Source organism: Octopus sinensis, linkage group LG7 (assembly GCF_006345805.1).
Source record: "Octopus sinensis linkage group LG7, ASM634580v1, whole genome shotgun sequence".
In the NCBI taxonomy this organism is placed as follows: Eukaryota; Metazoa; Mollusca; class Cephalopoda; order Octopoda; family Octopodidae; genus Octopus; species Octopus sinensis.
This window is the reverse complement of record NC_043003.1, coordinates 21,867,308-21,893,264: the sequence shown is the minus strand read 5'-3', so window position 1 is coordinate 21,893,264 and position 25,957 is coordinate 21,867,308. Positions and strand designations below refer to the sequence as shown.

The following is a 25,957-nucleotide window of genomic DNA, read 5'->3' as shown; positions in this document are numbered from 1 at the left end:
AGCATGTAAACTTGCCATATCCAGCCCCAAAAATTCCATCTATTTTATGCTCAAACCAGCCAGATCCAGCCTCTTACACTTACCCTATGATGCCATTCTAAAAGAATATATCATTGAAATTTTAAAGCTAAGAGATAATGCTTAATGAATTCAATACAATGGAAATGAATAAGCATTACATTTGATAATAATCTGAATGCTGATTGAAGTGATCTAAATTAAAAACTTCCATACAAATTTCATGTTAATTTAGGTTTCGAACCAAAACAAAAAGTAGTGCATGTCAATAGAAATATGGTAATAAAATGGTTAAAAGAGCAAAAAAAAAAAAAAAGAAGAATTAACTGGTAGAAGTGAAAAGGGACATGAGAATAGCTAGTAAATAAAAAAAAAGAAAGGAACCAGTTTGCAGTAAAAAACAAAAATGTCAAATAGAGAGAAAAATGAGAGGAAAATAGAGGGAAGATTATTTATTGGCAAGTGCAAGCATAAATAAAATGTTTTAAAGTTGATCACAGCAAACTATTATCAGGAGTTAATTTAAGTGAATTAATTTTAAAAAAAACAATAACTCTATTCTGCAACAACAAAGAAAATCATACAATGAAAGCTGAAAACATCCACTTAAGTCATTGTTATTGCGTATTTTACCACTAGAATCATTGATAATTTCTTTCAATACTTACTCGAGTTTCTATTTTGATTTTAAAACAAGATCCAACAATGGTAAGGCAGTCATTTATAACAATGAGGATAAACCACATGTTCAGAAATTCCAAGCGGTCATACCACTCTAATACTTTCCGAAAATGATTCTTGAAAAATTTGGCAGTTTCCTTTTGTGTAAAATAAACAAAGTAATAAGTCAAACAATTGAATGAAAACACAAAACAAATTGTTATGGTTGAAATTTCAATGTGCGCACACGCACGCGCGCACACGCACACACACTCCACATAAAATAAATGAACAAATATCAAACGAGTAAACAGTATCATTTTTACCTTATACTGAGAAAGTATTGTGAAGAAATGTGGGTGGAAAGAAAGACAAAAAAAAAACAAACATAACTGCTTTGTATGACAAGTGGATGAATAAAGCACTTGACCTGGAATTCGAAAAGGGGTTTGTTCAAATTCTCTCATTGTGCATACAGTGCACATTTTCCTTAAAACGCGATCAATTTTCTAAACTATAATCTTCAAATTCATAGTGGTAGCAACAGAAATTCAAAACCTCAACTAGTTTTTATGCTGTACTTGGTTGTTGCCTGTCACTACCTGTCAGTAAAAAGTATTTGTTAATCATGCATGTACCTTCATAAATTGTTCAAAGAGTAAGTCTTAGAAAATCTGTTGCATTGTCTTTATGTTGAAAGACACAGAAACACAGAAAGAAAAAATAACTATATATATATATATATATATATATATATATATACATATATATATATATATATAATACATATATATATATATACATATATACATATATCACCGTGACCGACCCGGCTATCAGATGTTGCTACACATCACTTGTCACAATGCGCTTTGCATTGTTTTAGCCTCCAAATGATGCCACCCCACTGGCTAAGTGAGCAGGCCAACATAAGAAAGAGAAAGTTGTGGCGAAAGGGTACAGCAGGAATCACCACCACTCCCTGCCAGAGCCTCATGGAGCTTTTAGGTGTTTTTGCTCAATAAACACTCACAATGCCTGGTCTGGGAATTGAAACCGCGATCCTACAACCGCGAGTCCAGTCGATTAGATCGACCCCAGTACACAACTGCTACTTAATTTATCAACCCTGAAAGGATGAAAGGCAAAGTTGACTTTGGCAGAATTTGAAGTCAGAATGTAAAGACAGACGAAATCCCGCTAAGTATTTCACTCAATGTGTTAATGTTTCTGCCAGCTCGCTGCCTTAAAGTGGCTAAATATTGATACAAAATCATATTAGATAAAACAGCATATAAGTCCCAGAAGGCAGTGAACTAGCAGAATTGTTAGCCTATTGGGCAAAATGCTTAGCAGCATTTCATCCGTCTTCTGCATTCAAATTCCGCCAGGATCAACTTTGCCTTTCATCCTTTTGGGGTCAATAAAATGAATATTGGGGTTGATGTAATTGATCCCTCTCTGGAAATTGTTGGTGATATGCTAAAATTTGAAACCAATATTATAAGTCCAGAGCAATATCTACAAAACAATTAAAACATTTAAAAATTTCATTTGATGCGAGAGAGAGAGAAAGAAGGAACAAAACATGCATAACTACAAAAGAACTATTCACTTACATGTTTTAAACTTTGAGCTCGCCATATTGACCTTAAGCAAAGAATACTTGACATTGTGCTGACAATTATGATAAAAATATCAAAGGCTGTCTGGACTCTCTTCTTTTCTGTTTCATTTAAGCCTGAAGAAAAAGACAACAAAATAGTCTCAGTGATAACAATATAGCATTATTTTTCAGTTTACCTTTTAGATTATGTTAACATGTTACTGAACTGCAGAACAAACATATGTCTGGCTTTTACATGAATCTTTCTACAGGGAAGACAGCTTATAAAAAAAATAATATAATAAAATAAATAAAAAGAGAGAGAGAGGGGAGGAAAACAACCAAGTTGTCTTTTATACAATGGCTTTTGGTTCTTTAAATTTTCTTATTCCAGGCCATCATCATCATGGTTTTTTTCTTTATTTTTATATAGATATATACTATATGTCAAGCTGAAAGAGTCATGACGTGTCAATGCTGCTGAAGATAAGGCTACTTCAGGCTGCCGTTTTCTCTATTACGATGTACAGCTGAGAGTCATGGACAATGTTGAAAGCAGACGAGAAAAGATTGAGCGCTTTTGAAATGTGGTGTTACCGCAGAATCCTTAGAGTGTCGTGGACGGAGAGAAGGATGAACAAATGGGTACTAAAAAAGCTCGGTTGCGAGATGACGCTTCGGCAAAACATCGTGAAGCAGAAGCTACGGTTCTTTGGCCATGTCATGTGCCGGGATGGACTTGAGCGAAGAATCATAACTGGCAAGGTGAATGGCAGACATAAAAGAGGCAGACCACCCACTTCTTGGCTGAAAGACATCACAACCACAGGATTGTCTTTATTCTCAGCTGTCCATGGGGTAGAGGACAGGAGAAGGTGGCAAGACATCGTGATGACCACAGCATCACATAATGCGACACCTGACTAGGATGATGATGATGTCAAGCTATTCAAATGAGAAAAACTTGGTTGAAGTGACCAATTTATTCACACACAAAGGTCTGATCAAAATGTATTGGACCTGGTGCAATAAAAAGAAAACTACAATTACATATCAAGTTGGCATTTCATCTTCTCCAGAGTATCTCCTTCTAAAGCCACATACTTTATCCAGCATCGTTTCCATTGATGGAAGCATTCCTGGAACTCCTTTTTGGATTAGAGAGCAGCTGCCTCTTCACATTCTTTTGGATTTCCTCAACGTCTTGAAATCTTGTTGGAGGTCTTCTGAGGCAAAGACTGAACCTTGGTTTTGGGGTCACAGTAATAGATGCACAATCTGTCACCCATTTTTCAAAAAAAAGGTTTCCATCTTCCTCATCACAATCAATGAGATCCTGTGCGGCTGAAACCCAATCTTTTTGAGAAGACCACACTACTTCCAAGCACTACTATGAATAATGGAAGTGAGTGAGAATGTTATAACAGTCTACATGAATGACAATTCAAGGTCAATCTGTACCAAGTGGCTTCACTGTACATACTTTAGCTCTGTTACCATAGCAACAGCCTCAAAATATTTTGATCAGACTGTGTGTGTGTGTGTACGTGTAGATTTGTGTATACATATACACAAGTGAGTGGACAAATGAAAGCAAGTGGCACTCAACACATTTGGTAGAGGTTGCCACAGCTCACGAGCTGAAACTAGAATCAATATACATTTTTGATAAGTTTGACTCAGCTCCATATGACACGTTCATCTCATTCTGACATCTGATGAGATGGACACTTCCATGTAATTTGAAGTCATATGGAGGGGAGTGAAACTATTATATATATATATATATATAACTAATAGTTTAAATAGAAATATTACATTTCTAAATATCTCAGAGTATTATACAGTAACAGCACGATAAAGTGATGGTATGTTGTCAACCTAATGAGACAGTCCCATGGAAGGGAAGATAAGCACCTCCACCCAGCAGAAAATGTGACATGGCCAACTGGAAATGGTGTTTCCTGGGGCTAAATAGCAGGAGCATTCTTCCCTTTCATGGGACTATCACATTAAGTTGACAACATACCATCACTTTATCGTGCTGTTGCTGAGTAAGTCTCTCTGAGAGATTTAGAAATGTAATATTTCTATTTTCAAAATCAGCAAATGTATTTCACTTGAAATATATATGTTTTCAAAGGCGAATAGGCATTGGCAGTTAGCAAACCATGCTACTCCAGACTGATGATGAGCAATAACTCTGAAACTAGTCTCTGAATGCTGGCTTTGCTGGGTAGAGGTGCTGATCTCCCCTTTGAAAGCATAAGGACACAGAAAATGTGTTGCGGCCAACTGGGAACGATGTTTCCTGGGGCTAAATAACAGTAGCATTCTTCCCTTTCATGGGACTGCCACATTAAGTTGACAACATACCATCACTTTAATAGTTTAAAGAAAGCAGAATACACATAGAATATTCACTTTTTCAATCATTGTGCAGTCATATTAAGTTCTTTTTTGCCTACATGACCAGAATTATCAATCGATAGTAGTGCAAAACTGGTGCCTACTTGGATAACCTCTTCAGAAAACACTGTTACTCACCTATTATCATTCCACGACACCCTACTTCAGAAATGTTTGGATTGAGAAACACCAGCATTTGCCCATTGCGGTCACTATTGTCAAATGTAATCTGTTCAAAGAAAATTGAAGAAAAAACACGGGAACAGGTAAATTATATATTAAAAAGAAAACTACTCCAAGGTTGGTCATGTCCAATGAGGACATTTAATATTGGTTTAGTACTCTTTGGCAAAACACATTTGTCAATACCTATCTAGATACATTCAGTGTAGTATCTACAAACAGGTCATGTAACTGGTTCAGTAGTTAAACATAAAAATATTTAAAAATCCATAAACTTATGAGAAACTATCTATACATAGCCACAAGCTAAAAGCTTAACCTTGCATTCTATGCCTAAATAAAGGACACTATTCTACAGCCTCGAGTTAATTTAACCCTTTAGTGTTCAGATTACTCTGTTAAATGTAATATTTTTTTACTCAAATTGTTTTTAATTAATCATGTATTATCTTATAGTTTTGAGGTTTCAATGATGTGATTGTTTATTTTTATAATGTCAATGTAGGTTAGGTGTGAGAGCCCTGATCTGGTCAGTTTAAACATAAAATAGGTAGAAAACTTCGGCCGGATATGGCCAGTTTAAACACTAAAGGGTTAAGTGGGGAAATTTATGACTTCTACTTATAGGTGAATGCACTCACACAGCAACAATTCACAATAGAGTACTTAACATGTAAACAATGGAAATATAGAACAGGAATGTATTTATAAAATATTGGATATTTAAAATGAAACTGAAAGCAGATAATTCATGGAGCAAACTTTCAACAATCACTTTTGTATCTACAAAGAATTTATGGTTATACAGCTGGATAAAGAGCATGTGTGTATGTGTGTAAAACCCCAATTGCTTTTGTCTGGTCAGCCAGGGTTGCTGCTATTGTTTAGCCCCAAGTTGGCTGTGACTGAGCACGGGCACTGATTGTATTACTGATGCTGTTTACAACTATCATGCAGTGGCAAATCTCACACATGCACACACGATGGATTTCTTCCAGTTTCCATCTACCAAATCCACTCACAAGGTTTAGGTTGGCCTGGAGCTATAATAATAGAAGACACTTGCCCAAGGTATCACGTAGTGGCCAGGGAAACAAACTGGAAAATTGATGAAAAATAGTACCAAAACATTTTATAACATAATATATGTGAACATGAATAAATTAAAACGATAACTCACTGAAACATTCATCAGGAAACAGATAGGACATCGGTGAGGAACATCTAGCTCAAGACGCACTGTATGCACCAAGAAGTTGAGTTCAATTTTCAATAATCTAGAGAACAAAATGACAGTTATAAGTAAAATACAAAGTCAGTCAGTTTATTACATTGAAAAATATGCAAAATATAAAAAGAGAAAAAGCATCAAACTATTTTCTCTATCTTTATACCATTTTCCTCAGTTACGATGAAAGAGAAGATTCCTATACATTTAAACATTAACGTAAAAGAACTGTCCAAGCAAGTGGTTTTTTTGAAGTCTGTGGCAAGGTGGTGACCGAGCATGGTCACAGTCCAAAGACTGAAACCAGTGACAGTAAACTTATGGCTGAATGGTTAAGAAATTTGCTTTGTAACCATGTGATTTTGAGTTCAGTCCCACTGAATGCCACTTAAACATATGGCCATGCCTGAACTTTGGCATATTTCTGATGGAAGCACATTTCCATAAAGATCGATTAATATAAGAGGTGCACCAAAGGAACTTGAGTCTGAATCAGACTAGCAAGAACAGATTTCATGTATCATCATTTAATGTCCACTTTCCATGCTGGCACGGGTTGAATAGTTTGACAGGAGCTGGCCAGGTAGAAGACTGCACCATGCTTCACTGTCTGCAGAGTGAACCAAGCGCTTTTTATGTGGCACCAGTGCATTATATATATGTAGATGGTTAAAATAAAATTTTTGTTTAGAATTTTTTTTTATATATATATATTTTCAAAAAGAAGGAACCTCACCGATCCAAGCTTAAACGAATCTTCTTTCGTTTCAGAAATTCTTTAAAATCAAACTTCACTGTTCCATTTCCAAAATCAACTTGTGTTACATTAGCACATGCTGAAAATAAAGAAGATAAGTATAATCAGAGGGAAATTACTTTGAGGTGTCAGTCATATAAAGAAAAAAAATCCATCCATTGTTTCTCATTAAATCAAGATTGCCCATGAATTGAAGAATATACCAGAGACATGGCAGGAAGAAGGTATCATTAAACCAAAAACCTAGACAAATGCCTGCAACAAAGTGGACAATGCTAAAAGCACCCAAGGTGCCAGGTGATGGTATTAATATATTTAATACAGTGATTATCAAAAGCTGATGAAAAATAATGGTTGGCCTGAGGCTATAATGTGGCGAGGAAAAGCAAATATTAGCTCAATGGCCAATATTATACAATATTACATTAATCATTCAGGCAAGTATGGAAAATATGGGAGACAACTTTCAACATGTTTCAATCTTATTAGACCTCCTCTGTGAAGCATAGATTTCTCAAATACTTGCTGAAGTAGTTGTAAGAAAATCACTAAGTAGATGTACAATATCATACAGGGAATAATTTGTTTTAAATTGTAAAATCACAGAAATTACTAAAAGCCTTTACAGAGTAGGAGGGCATAAGTCACAAGCAGTTGATATTTTTGGAAGATAGATTTAGCTTACTAGGCTATGATCTTATATGTTCAATTGCAATAGCAGGGAATGCTTATTTAAATTTAAATATTGTCTGAAGATAATTTGTAAACAGATTAATCCAGAACTTTCTGCATCACTGCAAGTTTACTCATCACTCATTGTTTAACATCCACTTCCCATGCTTACATGGGTCACACAGAATCTGTCCAGGCAGCTTTTCTAGAAGGAGATGCCCTTCCTGTCACCAACCTTTACTCGTTTACAAGCAAGGTAATATTTCCTCATGGCCAGACAGGTTTTTGCAAAATATTGGGAAAAAAAAAATTACACTGCTTGTGTGACAGTGACACACATTACATGATGTCATGACAAAGACACAAAGAACACATACACAGAGGCTTCATTCAGTTTTCATCCACCAAATCCACTCATAAGGTTTTGATCAGCCTCCGGCTACAGAAGACATTTGGCCAAGGTGTCACACAGTGGGACTGAACCTGAAACTTTGCACACCTTGGTTTACGACCTATGCAACTGATGACCATCCACACTTACGACCACAAAAATAGATAAAGTTTAAAGTAAGTTTAATGATTTTTGGACATTGGGTATTGGACTGTGTGTATGATAACTATGGCAGCATCTGACAATGCAGGCCTCCCTCAGACCCAGGTATCCACTGCCTGTCACTGCCTCACTCAGTTGCTGTCAAGCATCAGCTACCCAACATATGACCAGATTAACTTATGACCTGTCAGTTGGAACAGAACTTGCTCGTAAGTCAAGAAGGTGCAGTTGGAAAGCAAATTTAACCACACAGCAACACCTGAATCTACATAAGAGAAAAGATATGAGAAAAAAAAAATACATATATTTTTAAAAAACAGGAAAAGTAAAAAAAAATGAAAGGTAATTCTGATGAAATACTTACTGCGAATTAATCTTGGGTTGAAAATAAATGTTCCGTTAGGAAAATAAGATCCAGAATAATAATTAGTTTTGCACATTGAAACAGTTGGAATTGCAGAAGCATTGTGGTGCCAGAAATGGTATCCTCCAATTGCTATGCGATTCATTTTACTGTACTGTAATAAAAGATAAAAATAAAAAGTTTATTGATGTGTTAATCACAGTTTAATTCTACATTACTTGCTGAACAGCAGTATATTATGTATCAGACACTTAGGTAATGATAAAGCTTCTATATGATCAAATAACTTGCTAGAAAAAGCAGCTCACAGATTATATATATATATATATATATATATATATATATGGTGACCTGCTGTGCTTGAGGAGACCTATTGAGTCAAGTACATCAATATCAAAATCAAATGGAGATTGTAGTTGTGACACCCATGCCGGTGGCACGTAAAAAGCACCAGCTGATCGTGGCTGTTGCCAGCCTCCTTTGGCCCGTGTGCCAGTGGCACGTAAAAAGCACCCACTACACTCATGGAGTGGTTGGCATTAGGAAGGGCATCCAGCTGTAGAAACACTGCCAGATCAGACTGGAGCCTGGTGCAGCCTCCTGGCTTCCCAGACCCCGGTCAAATCATCCAACCCATGCTATCATGGAAAACAAGCGTTAAACAATGATGATATATCATTTGTAATTTGGTATGTCAAACAAAATAGTCCCTTTATGTCAAAGGAAGGTTTAACCATTCAATAAACAGATGATTGAAGTGCCAGACTAAGAACTGGGGCTGATATAATTGAGAAAAATCCCTTAAAAACAGTGATCCAACAAAACCACAACTGAAGGATTGAAACTAGTAAATAACATGACATTGAAGAGTAATTAGATATCATAATTAAGAATTAAGGTAAGATAAAAATGCAAACATCATAGGCAAGGCAATAAACTTCATCAGGTGGTCAGGTTCTAGCTTGGAAATCTAAGAGGTTTGTAGAATATGGAGTCACACCTTAGTGACTTTCCATAGTCATATTCAAGAATTTATTTTCTTTGCTGAATACTTCCTTTATGGAAGTTGATGACTAGACCAATTCTTGCATAGTAGAATCAATGGCATTGATTGCATGGTAATATCGGTAAAGGACAAGGCTGATTTTGTCAAGCCTTTCTCTCCATTTGTCTGATTTCTTCTTTTTCTTTTCTGGTGGCTTTGAAATTTTTGGTTCTGATGATGGTGAACACTACTTTCAGATCTGCTCTGGCTTAATGGTGTGTGGGCATGCCCTGATGAAACCAGAACTAATCCCTCTGCCTAAAGGTTAAATATGCCCTATGCTTCAAAAGTTAAGCTTGGGAGAACAGCAGAATATACCAGAGTAAACTGAATACACTAACAGAAGGCAATAGGAAACCACTGCTTTATCTTTCCAAAAAATATTCAGGAGTTTTCAGGCTTTGGTATGGAGGTTCATGATCACTGATGTCTGTAAAACTGGCAGGGAGCATGAAGAGACAAAGAGAAACAGACAGTGACACAAAAAGTATTGAATCAATGCAACCTACAGTGACTCAGTAAAAGTTTGTTTGGATACAGGCAGTTGAGGTGGTAATTAAACACTTATTAAAGAGTTAATTGTATTATCATTCTTGTTAGATAATTTTCTAATATACACAAATCTAATAACACAAATTCTCATTATCATAACATTTACTTTGCCAGGTTTGCATGTGTCAGATGAAATTTCTTGGTGGTAGATTTTCTATGGCTGGATACCCTTCCCGTTGCCAACCCTCATCTGTTTCCAAGCAAGGTAATGTTACCCTGTGATTGGACAATTCTCATTTACACGCATCATATGATGTCAAGCCAGAGAGACATACCTATCCCTCCATATTATATATATATATATATAAGGAGCACTCAGTCGGTTACGACGATGAGGGTCCCAGCTGATTAGATCAACTGAACAGCCTGCTCGTGAAATTAACGTGCAAGTGACTGAGCAATCCACAGACACGTGTACCCTTAATGTAGTTCTCAGGGAGATTCAGTGTGACAGAGTGTGACAAGGCTGGCCCTTTGAAATACAAGTACAACTCATTTTTGCCAGCTGAGTGGACTGGAGAAACATGAAATAAAGTTTCTTGCTCAAGGACACAACACGTCGCTGGCAATCGAATACATGACCCGAATGCCCTAACCACCAAGCCACGCACCTTCACATGTGATATATATATATATATATATCATCATTTAACGTCCGCTTTCCATGCTAGCATGGGTTGGACGATTTGACTGAGGTCTGGCAAACCAGACTCCAATCTGATCTGGCAGAGTTTCTACCGCTGGATGCCCTTCCTAACGCCAAAGGCACCCAGTATGTTCAGTAAAAGTGATTGGTGTTAGGAAGAGCATCCAGGTCATAGAAACCAAGCCAAAACAACCAACAGGAGCCTGGTGCAGCTCTGGTCAAACCGTCTAACCCATGCCAGCGTGGAAAATGGATGTTAAAGGGTATTACACACAATGGGCTTCTATCCATTTCCATCTACCACATCTATTCACAAAGGTTTGGTTGATTTGGGATTATAGCAGGAGATACTTTCCCAAGGCATTACAAATATTACATTCTCTCTCTCTCTAACACGCAAATTAGTAACTTACCTGATTTGATACAAAATCAATATGTTCAAAAACAGAACTGATCTCGTAGACAGCATATGTGCCAGTTGCAGGCGGGTAAGGAAGGGTTTCATAGGCAGCTTCCCAGTCTTTCAGAAATAGGTGCTTCAATGATATTGTATTTTTCTCAACATAGTCCACAAAATTTCCTCGTTCCAAACCAAAAATGCACAACTGGAAACAAAAATTTCAAAAAAAAAAACAGAAGGTAAGTTATCATAACCATCTTCAAAACAATGCACAAAATTAAAAACACAACACTACATGAAATTAATATTTCAACATCCATTTTCCCATGGATCAGATGGAATTTGTCAGAGTAGGTTTTCTATGGCCCGATGCACTACATCACACCAACCCTCACCTGTTACCTTGTGAGGTAATATTTTCCATCATGATCAGACATGTTTCCACAGGAGGTTGGAAATGAAGGACACATCTTACTCATTTACAACTATGAGATGTCAAGGCTTGGAGACAGCAATACAGACACACACCTATAATGGGATTCTTTCAGTTACTGTTCACCAAATCCAGTCACAAGGCTTTCATTGGCTGAGGGCAACAAACAGAAGATACTTGACCAAGGTGCCATGCAGTGAAACTGAACCTGAAACCATGTGGTTGGGAAGAAACTTCTTACCGCAGTCAAGTATGTGAATGTATGAGCACGCATGCACACACACACTCTTACTAGTTTTATGTCCATTTTTCCATCATCATCATCATTTAGTGTGTGTTGTTCATGCTGGCATGGGTTGGATGGTTTGACTTGGGCTGGTAAGCTGAGTGGCTCCACCAGACTCCAGTCTGATTTGGCATGGTTTCTAGGTGAATATAAATGGTGTCATGACTACAATTTCACTTGGCTTGACGGGTCTTCAAGCACAGCACATTGCTAAAGGTTTCGGTCATTTGTCATAGCCTCTGTGAGGCCCAACACTCAAAAGGTGTTTATTACATGCCACTGGCATGGGTGCCAGTTGTATGACACCGGTCATTGAAAAATAGTAGCAACAACAATATTAGATACAATTTGAATCCTAGAGTTGCTGCTGACCTGGAGTTAAACGAAGACTTAAGCATTAGCTTTTTCAAAATAACAACCTTTTCCTCTCCCTCTCTCTCTCAAATAGCATTGAAATACCTTAAAATAAAAAAAAAAGACATAGGCTAGATCAAATGTTTTACAGCTTTATCAAGTCATCCCTGACTGAACAGATGGCTTTCAGCAATAATATTCAATCTTCTCAGACAATGGTGCAACACACACACACACACACACACACACACACTTCTATCCTAATGCTGTCCAATTTTCCATGCTTGCATGGGTCAGGCAGAATTCACTGAGGTAGATTCCCCATGGCTGGATGCCCTTCCTGCTGCCAACCCTCACCCATTTCCAAGTCAAGTAACATTTCTCTATTATCAATCCTACTTCAAGACATGTGATTTGAGGGAGATTTGGTTGTTCTTTCTAGTGTGCCAAGCACAGCAGGTACCTCATTGGCTCTCAACAAATTGTACTGTGTTTGGTACTCAGCTCAAAGTTCTGTAATGTAGAGTGGTTTTAGGGACAAAGATCTCCCAGGATAAAACTAGTATATAGCAGATAGCTTCCTCAACCATCTGTTATCTATTCAATCATTACAACATTACAATTTTGTCATGTGATTTAAGTTGAATGACTCCAGCCTTCTGGTAAATAAAAGGCAGAAGAGCAGAAATTTATTTTAATATCGTACAGCTTTGATAATGAAAACAGAGATCTGAATATAAATATTTTTGTTTAGCCCCAGACCATCTGACTTTTGTTTGAAATCTAATATATTCAGGACTACATAATCCTGGATTTATAGGTCTCCTTACATTTTCAAGATGCTAGTGTATCACATGAGAAGTTTGGTTGCCATTTCTAGCAGGTCAGTGACTACATAGAGGTACCACCATTGGCTGATGCAGGATGTTATAAAAATATGAAGGAGTAATTGGTGGAAGCTATTTTCTAAGTAGTTAGTAGTTTAGCTTGAAATAATTAGTTTTACAACAGAATTTTGTCAAAACACTAGTTTTCTATTAGCACATACGATAAGCATTTGTGAAATGAAAACTGACAATTTCTGTGTGCTTCCTACACTTGTTACAATTAGCAACCAAACCATCCACAACATCACAGCAGAGATGCATTTGATAATTAAACTAGTCCAGGGTATCTAGACTAGATCATGCCTGAAAATAGACAAGATGGTTAAGGCTGGAAGGTCTTCAGTCATAGTTCAGTTCAACCCAGATGAATCTGGGTTTAAACAGCAACCACCCCCATTTATTTTGGAGGACACCTTCACTACAACCAACTTGTATCTCTCTCTTTAACACACACTTGAAGTGGTTTTAAAATATCTTCCATGTTGAGACAGACAGAGACCAGATGTTTTTCAGCAGCCACCTAATTCAGTCTGATTCTAGTTCAAACGTCACTAGGGGAACCCTCAACTTCAATGTTGATGAAGTAAATTAACATAGAAAAAAAATTTCATAGAAAATAACATCCAGGAAAAATAATATTGTGTTTTGCTTAGTCAAAGCTCAGTAGCATTTACACTAATTACTTTTACAAATTTAATTCCAATTTATTTACATTAAGAGATGTGTGTTTATGTATATGTATATAAAAATATATACCAAGTAAGTTAGGGGTTATGGATCCAACCCACTAAGGGATAATACTGATCCAATATACTGTTGGTATAATACCCAAATTCTGAATACACAAGTGTTTTTAATTGCAACGCAATTAACTTACTTATTGTATTAATGGGTGAAGGTAAAGAAATATTTTACCATTAATTTATAATACAAATAAGAAAATGGAGAAACAATTTAGTTGGTTCATCAGCTTTCGGATATTAGAATGTTGACTTATTTATTCATTTACAAAAATGAGAACCTTAATAACATACATATATACATTATAATTCAATACATATAAGATAAGAAGATAATTATAAAAATCTTAATATAAATTATTGAAATCATTAAAATCATATATATATATATATATATATATATATATATATATATATATATATATATATATATATATCTCATCCTTTTAATATCCACTTTTTCATGCTTGTATGGGTCAGATGTAACTTATTGAAGTCATCAACCTTTACCGGTTTCCAAGTAGGATTAATGTTTCCCCATCACCAAACATATTTTCACAGACGACTGGAAATGAAGAACTCCACTTGTATCATGGTGATACTTTTACAACTATTATGCAAGTGTCAAGGAGTAACACATATGATGAAAGGCTTCATTCAGTTTCTGTCAATTATATCCACAAACAAGGCTTTTGTTGGTCTAAAGCTTTATAGTAGAAAGCACTTTAGGAGAAGCCCAAGATTCCATACAGTGGGACTGAATCCAAAACTATATCATTAGGGAGCGAACATCTTAACCACACTGCCTCACCTTCGCCCCAGTCCCTCCACATAAAGATGGTCTTAAATTTGCTCATCTTATTGAGAATTAGTAACATAATTTTCTGATAAACCAAAGAGATAAGATGACAAGGGCATTGATAACAGTGACAACAGTAGCAGCAACAGCTTACTGTTGATCTTAAAATCTGATCTTAAATTAGCAGATCTTCAAGGAGAGAATTTCCAACCTCAATACTATCTTATCCAATGTAATCCTTTGATTGTTAAGGCAGTGGAATGTAAATCAAAAGAAATTTGGCTGCACTGCTACTTCTAGCAGTTTGAATTATCAGACACAGGATCCCATGCTGGCTCATTGTCTTTGATTCTGTTGTTTAATCCCAGATCAACCCTGATGAAAAGTGGAGGCGCAATGGCCCAGTGGTTAGGGCAGCGAACTCGCGGTCAGAGGATCGCAGTTTCGATTCCCAGACTGGGAGTTGTGTGTGTTTATTGAGCAAAAACACCTAAAGCTCCACGAGGCTCCAGCAGGGGGTGGTGGCGACCCCTGTTGTACTCTTTCGCCCCAACTTTCTCTCACGCTTTCTTCCTGTTTCTTGTCCCCGACTTCCTACGCAACCGCTGAGCCTGAATGCGCATTCATACATCTGTCGATGTTCTCGGTGTCGGGGGTTGACCTGTTTTCTCTTCTGCGGGTCTTACGAATAGCAAAGGACCACGTTTCGGACTTCTCCCATCTTGCGAGCTCTGAGACGAAGACTGTTCGCTCAACAACTACAACGCTGATGAAACAAACCTATGATCAAAAGAGGCAGATGATTGGGAATCACTGGCTCAAAAGATTCCTGTCCAACTTATGCTAAAAGTGGAGAAACTGACATAAAAATGCAAGTGACATTAAATAAGAATATCTTTCTTTTGTCTTTTACTTATTTCAGTCATCGGACTGTGGCTATGCTGGAGCACTGTCTTGAAGTTGGTTGGTCAAACAGATCAATCTCAGTACTTATTTGTTAAGCCTGGAATTAATTCTGTCAGTTTCTTTTACCAAACTGCTAAATTATGAGGATGTAAACAAACCAACCTCAGTTGTCAAGCTTTGGCAAAAAGAAACTCCCACAACAGACTTTTACACATTTTCCATTTAACAAATTCATTCACAAAGCATTGGTCACCCCAGGGGTATAGTAAAAGACACTTGCTGAAGGCGGGACTGAACCCAAAACCAGGTAGTTACAAAGTGAGCCTCTTAATCACATAGCCTTGCCCATGCTTATGTATAATTGGGAGTAAACTTACCTGTATTGTTACCAAAATAATTTTCACCACTTGTAACAACATCTTCCATGGTATTCGTTTTTTGGCTTTTAATTTTTCTATGGGGTCCATAAAATGGAACTTCAAACGTCGTCGCATCCGATCTTCCATGTCTGGAGTATAATACGAAGGCTGACGTCTTAATGGTGGTTTAGCATGCCCAATTGAATTTATGTTGGGGTGTCCATCTTCATAACCAATATTTCCTGCCATGTCTGTGAAAAAGTGAAGATTTAAGAGAAATAAATTTTGAGCGAGAGACAATAACCCTTCCAACTATTCTACATATATCAATCAATACAGTTGCCAAATATCGGCATTTGTATGTAAGACTTCAGTCTAAAACTGAATTCCCATTTGAGAGCACAACTACCAAAATGTACTCTCAACAGAAACACAGAAGCCATGGTTAATAACTAACATGAAAACCATTCAATTCACTTAACCCTTTAGCATTTAAACTAGTTACATCCAACCCAAATATCATACTGGTTTTGTATTCAAAATGGCTAAATCTGGCCTCTCACCCCCATTCTAAAAATAAATTTATATCATTGAAATTTTGAAGCTATGAGATAATACTCAATTAATTCAAAACAATATGCATTACATTTGACAGAATTTGAATGCTAATCTTTATATATAAAAGTGAGGTTGTGTGCTGTCTGTCTCCTACGATTTAGATTCCTAACTACTTCCACATTTTGCGGTGCAGTTTAATCTTATAGTCATGATTTATATCGAGCCCTTCTGGGTATTAGCGCGTGTCTACGATGAGTCTACAATTTAAAAAAAATTTACCATCAATTTTTCCCATTTTTAATGCACTTTTGGGAAGTAACTCTCTAAAAATTTATTATTAAATCTCAGAACATAAAAAGCTACAGTAACACCCCCCCCTTTGTTGTTAGCCATATTGAGATGGCTATTATACTTTACATCTCTAAAAATGCTTATATAGTTATTTCCCTTACAAACCCGAGCAATGCCGGGCGATACTGCTAATTGAGTATAAAAAAAATTAAAATACAGAATCCTTAACCCTTTGCTGACTACATTTTTAATAAAATGCATTGCTGAAGTGTTTTCAATTCCTTTTATAAATAAAGAATTTAAAGTGATTTAGTAAAATAACTGAAAATAACTGCCACTATTAAACTGGTGTTTATAACAAAAGAATTTTACATAAAAAAATCGTTTGTAGTTTTAATTTAAATATGAACATTTTCAAATGGGCAGCTTTGAATCGAATGGGTTGGCATCAAAAGAGTTGGTTAAGCTTTAATAAAGACTGAATCTCACCTGACAATTGGTTGTAGTTTAACTCGTTTGTTGCCATATTTCTGTTGAAATATACTGTCTTTGTTTCAGTTTATTTAGAAAATTAAGGATCTACTAAAATAGCTTTGTTATATCAAGCTGGAGCATAAAACGATTCTCGCTGCCTTAAACCCACCACATTATTGCAACATCATCAAAAGAGATCATATAATTTTAGACAATACACTGAACTAGTTATTCTCACCTTGACTGGTTGAGGATTTGAACTTAGTATCATGAATACATAACCTCCCCACCCTGAGTATATAAAACAAACACAAAACAAAAAGGGAAACATTATCTATGTAGTGCCTTCTTGCAGCTCTATCTAAGCTATGTGTACAGATATCTTTTCTGGAGATACTGTGTTGTACCGGCCAAAGCATAAAACACTGCCAGCATTTTTTTCCTAAAGAGAAAAGCAGAAACAAAAATGCATGGACTACTTATTTTATGAAGGTTAGTAATATTAAATGGTGAGAGAAACAACTTCTGTAAGAGACGCTGTAGAGAAAACAAAAAGGTAAAGAGGATAATATACAGCAAAGTACCTAACACTAAGACTTCTCTACAAGTTATTCTAATGCTGAGTTGGATTAAAAATACAATGAAAGAGGATCAGTTTATTATGCTCTCATCCAAATCTGCCCATATGACTAAGCTTAATCAATTTGTACGTATCCTTAAGTGTCAAAAATTTAATAAAGGTTATTATAAAATTAGAGCAGTGGAGGTGAAATGAAAGAGAAAATTAAAAGCAATGAGCCTTAAGCAGGAAATATAATTTAATGTACTTCACATCATTTATCTAGGAGGAAACAGATTCTAAATATTCTGGGACAGACTGGTGTCCTATGTAAGAGAGGATTAATCTTATCTAAACCCAACTGAAGACGGAGCTAAAAAAATCTTACACCTTAGGTATTTTTATGTATCAATCAATAGTGTACATAAACTGCTGTTGAGCACTAGGCTAGCCTTCACTGAACTGAAGGAATTAGATTACATTTAATTCAACATAGTACCTCATCCGACAACTAGCCAGTCTCTTTAGAGTGAGAAGATACTTCAGCCCCCAACAGTTAGATGTGCTGCAAAGCTCAGCTGAGGCCTAAAATGAAGTGTTGCTCTCAGGCCTGGGACATAGTTGGATAGCCTAGGATATCAATTTGACATAACTTATTCAAAGACATGGCCCAGGATCTTTCCTAGACGTGCTATCACTTCTCTCAACATTTTCTACCAGTACTATAATATGCTCTGCTCCCTGGAGCTGGTTGGGCACCTGTCACTCAAGCATTCCTGTCCACCTCCCATTTTCCTCCTTATGTCCATGTTCCACCCCAAGTCCTACACTAATCACTACACCTATTTCTTCCTTCCCAGGACATTGGCCCTCTGGGACCCCACAGGTGTTCCAAAGGGCCCAAATGTTCAAGAGTACCATTTATGGCACCAATCTTACTGGTCAAAGAGGACACTACCTCTTCCTGCAGACCAAGCAAGTTTAAAAATAAGCAAAAATATGTAATGTTTATTAACCCTTTAACATTTAAACTAGCCATATCTGGCCAAAATATTCTACCTGTTCTAGGTTACTACTGGCAGGATCTAGCCTCTCACACTTATTTTAAAGATAAACAATAGCATCATTGAAATCTCAAAGCTATGAGATAAAGCAAGATTAACTCAAAACAAGTGAAAATTATGTATTATGGTTAACCAAGCAATCTGAATACTTAATGGTTAAAATCACATTTAACCCTTTCGTTACTGTATTCATTTTGAGATGCTCTGTGTTTCTTTCAATTACTTTAAATATAACAATGAATTAAGTAAAATAACTTAGTTATCATTCAGCTAGTGTTAGGAACATAAATTGTGATTAAGGTTTGGTGGAAGATTTTAATTCAAAACTTATGAAAACAAGACATTTGTACTCAGAGCCAGAGCTGGTTTCAGCTGGGTTGGTAACAAAATGGTTAAAAAAAAAATCAGTATCAGTTTGTCTCATTGAACAGTAACACTAAACTGTGAAACAAAGTCTAACATGAATTGTACTAAAATCTTATAAACTATTTTAAATATTGGCTCATAGCTGGCCTTCAGAAATAAAACCATATCTTTATAATAAATAAAAAAAGAGGGGGCAATGTATACCCTGCACACAGATAAAGTTTTTTGTAAATTTTAGTGTGGCTTACAATGTGTCACTTACCCATTCTTTTTAATTGAACTGAATTTTTATTTTATTTTTAAATATCACCATTTATGCTCCAGTGATATTTAGAAATCAATTAGTAAATAAATGAATGAAACCCTCATTTCCATTACTGTACACACACAGTCACATATCTATGTATGCATGCATGCATGCATGCATGCATGCATGCATATGTGTCTATGCATATGGGTACACCATGATCTATACACATGCAGATGAGGGTCAATTTATATGAAAAAGTGAACAAAATATGACCACTTGCTTATCGGGAAATTTGTAAGTTCAATATTTATTTATTTTAAGTATCACTATCATAAGTAGTTATATTCCGGTGAAACTAAGAAAGCAAGTCATAAATTAAGTATCACCATTATAGGTATTTATACTCCATTGAAGTTAAATCAACTCGTAAATAGACGAAACCCTTGAATTCGTCACTGTACACACAGTCACGTATGTATGTATGTATGTACATGTCTACTATGATCTATAGACATGCAGAAAAAGTGAAAAAATATGACTACTTGCTTATCAGGAAATTTTTAAGTTCGATTTTTGTTTATTCTTTCTTTTAAGTATCACCATTATAGGTATTTATGCTCCAGAGAAATTAAGAAATCAACTCATAAATAAATGAAACCCTTGAATCTATCACTGTACACACAGAGTTGCATATCTATGTATTTCTGTATGTATTTACACACATAGATACACCATGATCTATACACACGCAGACAAGGGTAGATTCATATGAAAAAGAAAGTGAACAAAATAACATGTCCACTTGCTTATCGGGAAATTTGTAAGTTCGATTTTTTTTTCAAAGATAATCAAACCAAATGTTCATTTCAAGCCACTCACCCAATGAGTATTTCTGCAAAATGTGAAAATCCATTCAGCCGTTTTCCAGTAATTTTGCAAACACACAGACAAAAACAAGTGATTACAATACCCTGCTTTCGATTACACATGCAGGGTAAAAATAATGAAATTGTATACAGTGCTCAAGTACACTGAAGTTGATAACAAAAAGAACATCTTCTGTAGTCAATTTGACTTTTGTCCAAAGGATTCACCATGGTACTCTCTCAAACATTTCATATCTAAGATTTGACCAATGTGTCCCTTCCTTTTTAAGATAGTATGTTATAAGAGAGATTGGTTGCCATTTCTAGCTGTTTGGGTAGCAGCAGTCAAGCTTCTAGGACCATCCTGTATGATGGATGTTCAATTATCAGGTCAGTCAAAAAGAATATACAGATAATTACTTACTATTAAGCCTACAAATTAACCCTCATCAAGAAGACCTATAATTACAGGCATTCCAGTCATGATCATCCCATCTTTTTTCAACTTCAGTGTAAACAAATATCTCCTTCCATTTTCTTTTAAATGGTAGGGTGTGACTTGATAATTTAACTGCTATTTCTAACAACTCAAATTACTCCTGTAGAGGCTTACCTCATTAGATTCAGAAAGACATGGTTTAATTTTAAAAAGATAGGTATCAAATTCAATGACAGCACTACATGACTGGCACCCGTGCTAGTGGAGCGCTAAGAGCACCATCTGAGCGTGATCATTGCCAGGGCCACTCACTGGCCCCCGTGCTGGTGGCACGTAAAAAGCACCATTCGAGCATGACCGTTACCAGTGTCGCATTACTGGCACTTGTGCCAGTGGTACATGAAAAACAACATTCGAGCAAGGGTGTTGCCAGTACCTCTGGACTGGCTCCTGTGCAGGTGACATGTAAAAACACCATTTGAGCATGGCCATTGCCAGTACCGCCTGACTGGCCCTCATGCCGGTGGCATGGAAATGCACCCACTACACTCTTGGAGTGGTTGGTGTTAGGAATGGCATCAAACACTAGAAACTCTGCCAGATCAGATGGAGCCTGATGCAGCCATCTGGCTCACCAGTCCCCAGTCAAACCGCCCAACCCATGCCAGCATGGAAAGCAGATGTTAAACAATGATGATAATGAGGTACTGATAAGAATGGATTTAAAATTATGCAGAAAATTTAATGAAAAATATACATTTTTCTCGTCAAACAGTAAATTAAACTATGGAACAAGGTCAAAAGTGATACTACATTTGTCTTATCTGATTTTAAATTTAAACATGACATTTGCCATGACTATTACTCTTACATGTTTTACTCATTGGACCGCCCCCAAGTTAGAGCACCACCTTGTAGATTTAATCATACAAAGTGGACCCCCAGTACCTATTTTAAGTGATACTCATTGTATTGGTGTCTTTTGCTGAAGCACAAGGTTAGGGATGTAAACAAACCAACACAAGTTGTCAAGCAGTGAGGGTGGGGCAAACACAAACATACACTTGTGCATGTGCACACATACGCACAGTGTTTGTCTGCCAAATTCACTCTCGCAAGACATTGGTTGGTCTGGGGTTACAAAAGACACTTGCCCAAGGTGTCATGCAATAGGATTGAACTTGGAATCATGTGGTTGGGAAGCAAACTTCTTAACCACACAACTATGCCTGTAAATAAATTTCATTTTTAACTCAAATTCTGCAACAGACAGAACCAAACACTTAAAAAGTTATTGGCGCTGCAGTCTTTTGCCAACTCAAAATATATTGAGCTAATAAAGGAGCTTTTACATGATCATCCAAATTTCAAGAAATAGCAACGGAAACCACCCTCAAACCACACCTTACACTTGAAAGGTGGGTATAATGGATTATACAGTCCCAAAAAAGCCCGTTAAAAAAATGAAGCTGAACAATCATTTTCCATACAGTCTACTTCCATCATGTGCTTTTATACAAGAGCTTGTACATCTCATTGTTGTTCAACTCAACCCTGGTGAACAGCAGCAGCAGCTGGCTACAGGAAACAGCAGCCAAAACCCATTTAAGTATTCGAGAAAGGCCAACGAAGCAATACATTCATTTACCGAAATTTAAAGAATGCCAACATTGCAATAATTTCCTCCCTTTTTAAGTAGTAGTAAACTGTTTTATATATTTCAATGCTAGTTATAATAATAATAACAATAATAATGAAGATTTTTGGTAAACGTGAATATTTTTACAGCTGGATGTGTCTGCTTTTGCTAGCTGCTCAGTGGGAGTGCCATATTGAATCATGTGGTTTACAAGCTCTTGCATAAAAAGAGTACAACATGATGTCTGCAGACCATGTGGAACTGGAGACTGTCTGATTAGAAATCCAACAGGTTATTTCTTTATTGTTTTATTACATAGCCCTTCCTCCCAGCAGTGATTTCGGAAACACTCTCATGTAAGGTAGGGGGTAAAACAGTTACGAATGTTGCTTATCGAAGGAAGATAAGTAAACCATCTGCAGAAACACTTATTTGTTTAACTAAAGGTAAATAGAACTAATAAAAAAAATACAAGAAACAACCAAAAATGATGCAATATAAAACCATAGATATCCATACAAAAACTTGGATACATTTTCACCAATATTGTAGTGAACCTGAACCACTGTATACAATAAGCTGCTCGTATGTCTCTATATATATATGAAGCTGAAGTTGTCTGTGTATGGCAGGTTTGGTAGCCTTCAACTAACACTATCTCCTCCGAAACCCTGCAGCGCAAGTTGACCAAAATTGAGAGTATGATAGAAGAAGGCTTGCTCTTCCTTCCGTAGAAGAAAAAATTCAAATCGGACCATATTAACACCAAAAATTATTTACATCAAAAAGGTGCTTTTTTTTCTATGAAAATCCCTATTTTTTACGATTTTTTGACTGCTGTGTCGCCATTTTTCGTTGTATTTCAACCACTTAAAGAGAATAACAAGCTACATAATGCAAAATTTTTACTTTTCAAAAATTCCAATTCTAAAGGGTCGAAACAAACCTGAACAACGCCAGGTGATACTGCTAGTTTTATGTAAAATGTTTTTTCGTTTGTTTTAATCAGTGGATTGCAGGTATGCTGGAGTATCACCGTGAAGGATTTAGTTAAACAAATCAACCCCAATACTATTTTTCTTAGTCTGGCACTTATCCATTCTATTCCTTTTGTTGGAACACTAAGTCATGGGGATGTAAACAAACCAACACCAGTTCTCCAGTGGTAGTTGGGGGACAAAGACATGCATACATATATGAAGGGGTGCTGAAAATATCCTGGCTTTGAGTAAAAGAAAATATGCCCATGGCATATGGGTTAAGAGCACGGGCTACAAAACCTAAGGTTCCGAGTTCAATTCCAAGCAGTGACCTGAACAATAACAACAATAATAATAACATCGAAAAATACCTTAGGAATGAGAACCAGGTTCAAAATTTTCCCAAGACACCTGAAGAAGTTTGAAGAGTATATCAGCAGAAACGTTGTGTTAGCAACAAACAAGATGAGGACAAACATTCATCAAATGTAAATAATGTGAATAGTGTAAAGGAGGATCAGTTAATTATGATCTTATTCAACATATTCCCCCTCTCGGATTCACACACTTATTGCAGCAAGCCTTCAGTTTTTCTAAGCCCTGTGAAAGCACTTGGAAGGTTCGGCCTCCAACAAGGCCTTTCATGATACTCTTAAAGCCAGGAACTTTTCAGCACCCCCCGCTGTACATCATTATCACATTTAATTTCCTTTTTCCACGCTGGCATGATTCTGATGGTTTGACATACAGTTGGGCTTCAACACATTTTACATTCCACAAATTCACTCACAAGGTATTGGTTGGCCTGAGGCTATAATAGAAGACACCTGCCCAAGGTGCCATGCAGTAGACTGAACCTGAAACCACATGGTTGCAAAACAAGTTTTTTAACCACACAGCCATGCCGGCCACTCAAAATTCACAAATTTAATTCTTGTTTAAATTCAAATTATCTTTGCTGAAGAAAGTTACATAGGTGCATGTGTGGTAAAATGTTTACTTTCCAGCCACATGGTTCTGAGTTCAGTCCCATGGCATGACACCTTGGGCAAGTGTCTTCTATCGCCTCAGGGTGACCAAAGCCTTGAGAGTGGATTTGCTAGACTGAAACAAGCATATCATGTGTGTGAGGATGTGCCTTTCTGTTTGTACTTGTTCAGCAAAATAGACCAGTAGTATAGGTACCAGACTAAAAAAGATACTGGAGTTGATTTGTTTGACCAAAATTCTTCAAGGCAGTGCCCCATCATGGCCACAATCTAATGACTGAAACAAGTAAAATAAAAAACATATTTAGAGTTCATTGCTTTTCCACTTGAATTTGATAAATCCAGGGAGTATTGTGAAACCCTTAATTAGTAGCTCACTTTCTGTGATTACTTTTGGTTGCTCTTTGGAGTTGGTAACATTCTAACTTGCATAAATAATAGAACTCTGTAGCCATCACTAGCAAGTCAGTATGGCTTGGTAGGAGTGGCTGTGTGGTAATAAGCTTGCTTACCAACCACATGGTTCTGGGTTCAGTCCCACTGCGTGGCACCTTGGGCAAGTGTCTTCTACTATAGCCTCGGGTTGACCAAAGCCTTGTGAGTGGATTTGGTAGACGGAAACTGAAAGAAGCCAATCGTATGTACGTACATACATATACATATATATATATATATATGTATATGTTTGTGTATCTGTGTTTGTCCCCTCCAACATTGCTTGACAACCGATGCCAGTGTGTTTACGTCTCCGTAACTTAGCAGTTCAGCAAAAAGAGACCGATAGAATAAGTACTAGGCTTACAAAGAATAAGTCCTGGGGTCAATTTGCTCGACTAAAGGCGGTGCTCCAGCATGGCCATAGTCAAATGACTGAAACAAGTAAAAGAGTAAAGAGAGTATTGTTTCCAGGTTTTCATGAATTTTTGTTTTCTTTTTGATACCTAAATAGTTACGCGGAGATATAGATACCTTACTGGTCCTCTCACTTTTAGACCATCAAAACATCCAGAATGTGTGTGTGTGAGAGACACACACACGTGTAGGGGAGAAAGACAGACAGACAGAAAGAGCTGCACCAGTACCCAGACTATTCATTACAGCCAAGTTGATTGGGGCAATAGAAAGTAAGATGTTTTACACAAGAATACAATGTACCACCTGGTCTAGGAATTGAAACCTCATAAGGCCTTCTCGTATAAAAGAAGATTTCAAATAACTTCACCGGTTTTCAACAATAACTGCAAGGTTCAATAAAACTAGGAGTATCACAGTTCAACTACTATCGGGGACAGATAAACCTTCACTTTTAAACTGAAAAGAAACTGAAGTAGTGGATGTACACACAAGAAGTTATGCATGAAATTAATGCCACATCGAAAATGTTTCACAATGTAACAAAAGTATCACAAGTAAGTTCATTGGGTTTTTACATTATAAAAAAATTATACCGAAAGAATTAAATTTTACAGCCTGCCAGTTTTGATGAATCTGATAAAAAAAGAAACAAAAAGATTCCTCTTCCCTTACAGGTTATTACACAAATACACAATCTCATACTTTTGTTTTTGTTCAGCTCCATGTCAAGGTTGACTAAGTAAACCTTATGATCAAAAAGCATTCCAACG

General features: G+C 36.6%; 1 protein-coding gene across 7 annotated transcripts in view; it reads right to left on the bottom strand.

Moving 5' to 3' along the window:
* Positions 1 to 25,957, bottom strand: part of LOC115213883 (mucolipin-3) — a 112,683-nt gene that overhangs the window by 15,694 nt on the left and 71,032 nt on the right. For all 7 annotated transcript variants that reach the window (XM_036504625.1, XM_036504627.1, XM_036504626.1 and 4 more), the window contains 8 exons: positions 15,876 to 16,108; positions 11,107 to 11,298; positions 8,451 to 8,604; positions 6,841 to 6,940; positions 6,057 to 6,153; positions 4,832 to 4,922; positions 2,298 to 2,419; positions 687 to 836 (listed from right to left, as the gene is read on the bottom strand). In XM_036504625.1, the coding sequence (XP_036360518.1) occupies positions 687 to 836; positions 2,298 to 2,419; positions 4,832 to 4,922; positions 6,057 to 6,153; positions 6,841 to 6,940; positions 8,451 to 8,604; positions 11,107 to 11,298; positions 15,876 to 16,108 (1,139 nt within the window). The remainder of the gene's footprint in view (positions 1 to 686; positions 837 to 2,297; positions 2,420 to 4,831; positions 4,923 to 6,056; positions 6,154 to 6,840; positions 6,941 to 8,450; positions 8,605 to 11,106; positions 11,299 to 15,875; positions 16,109 to 25,957) is intronic.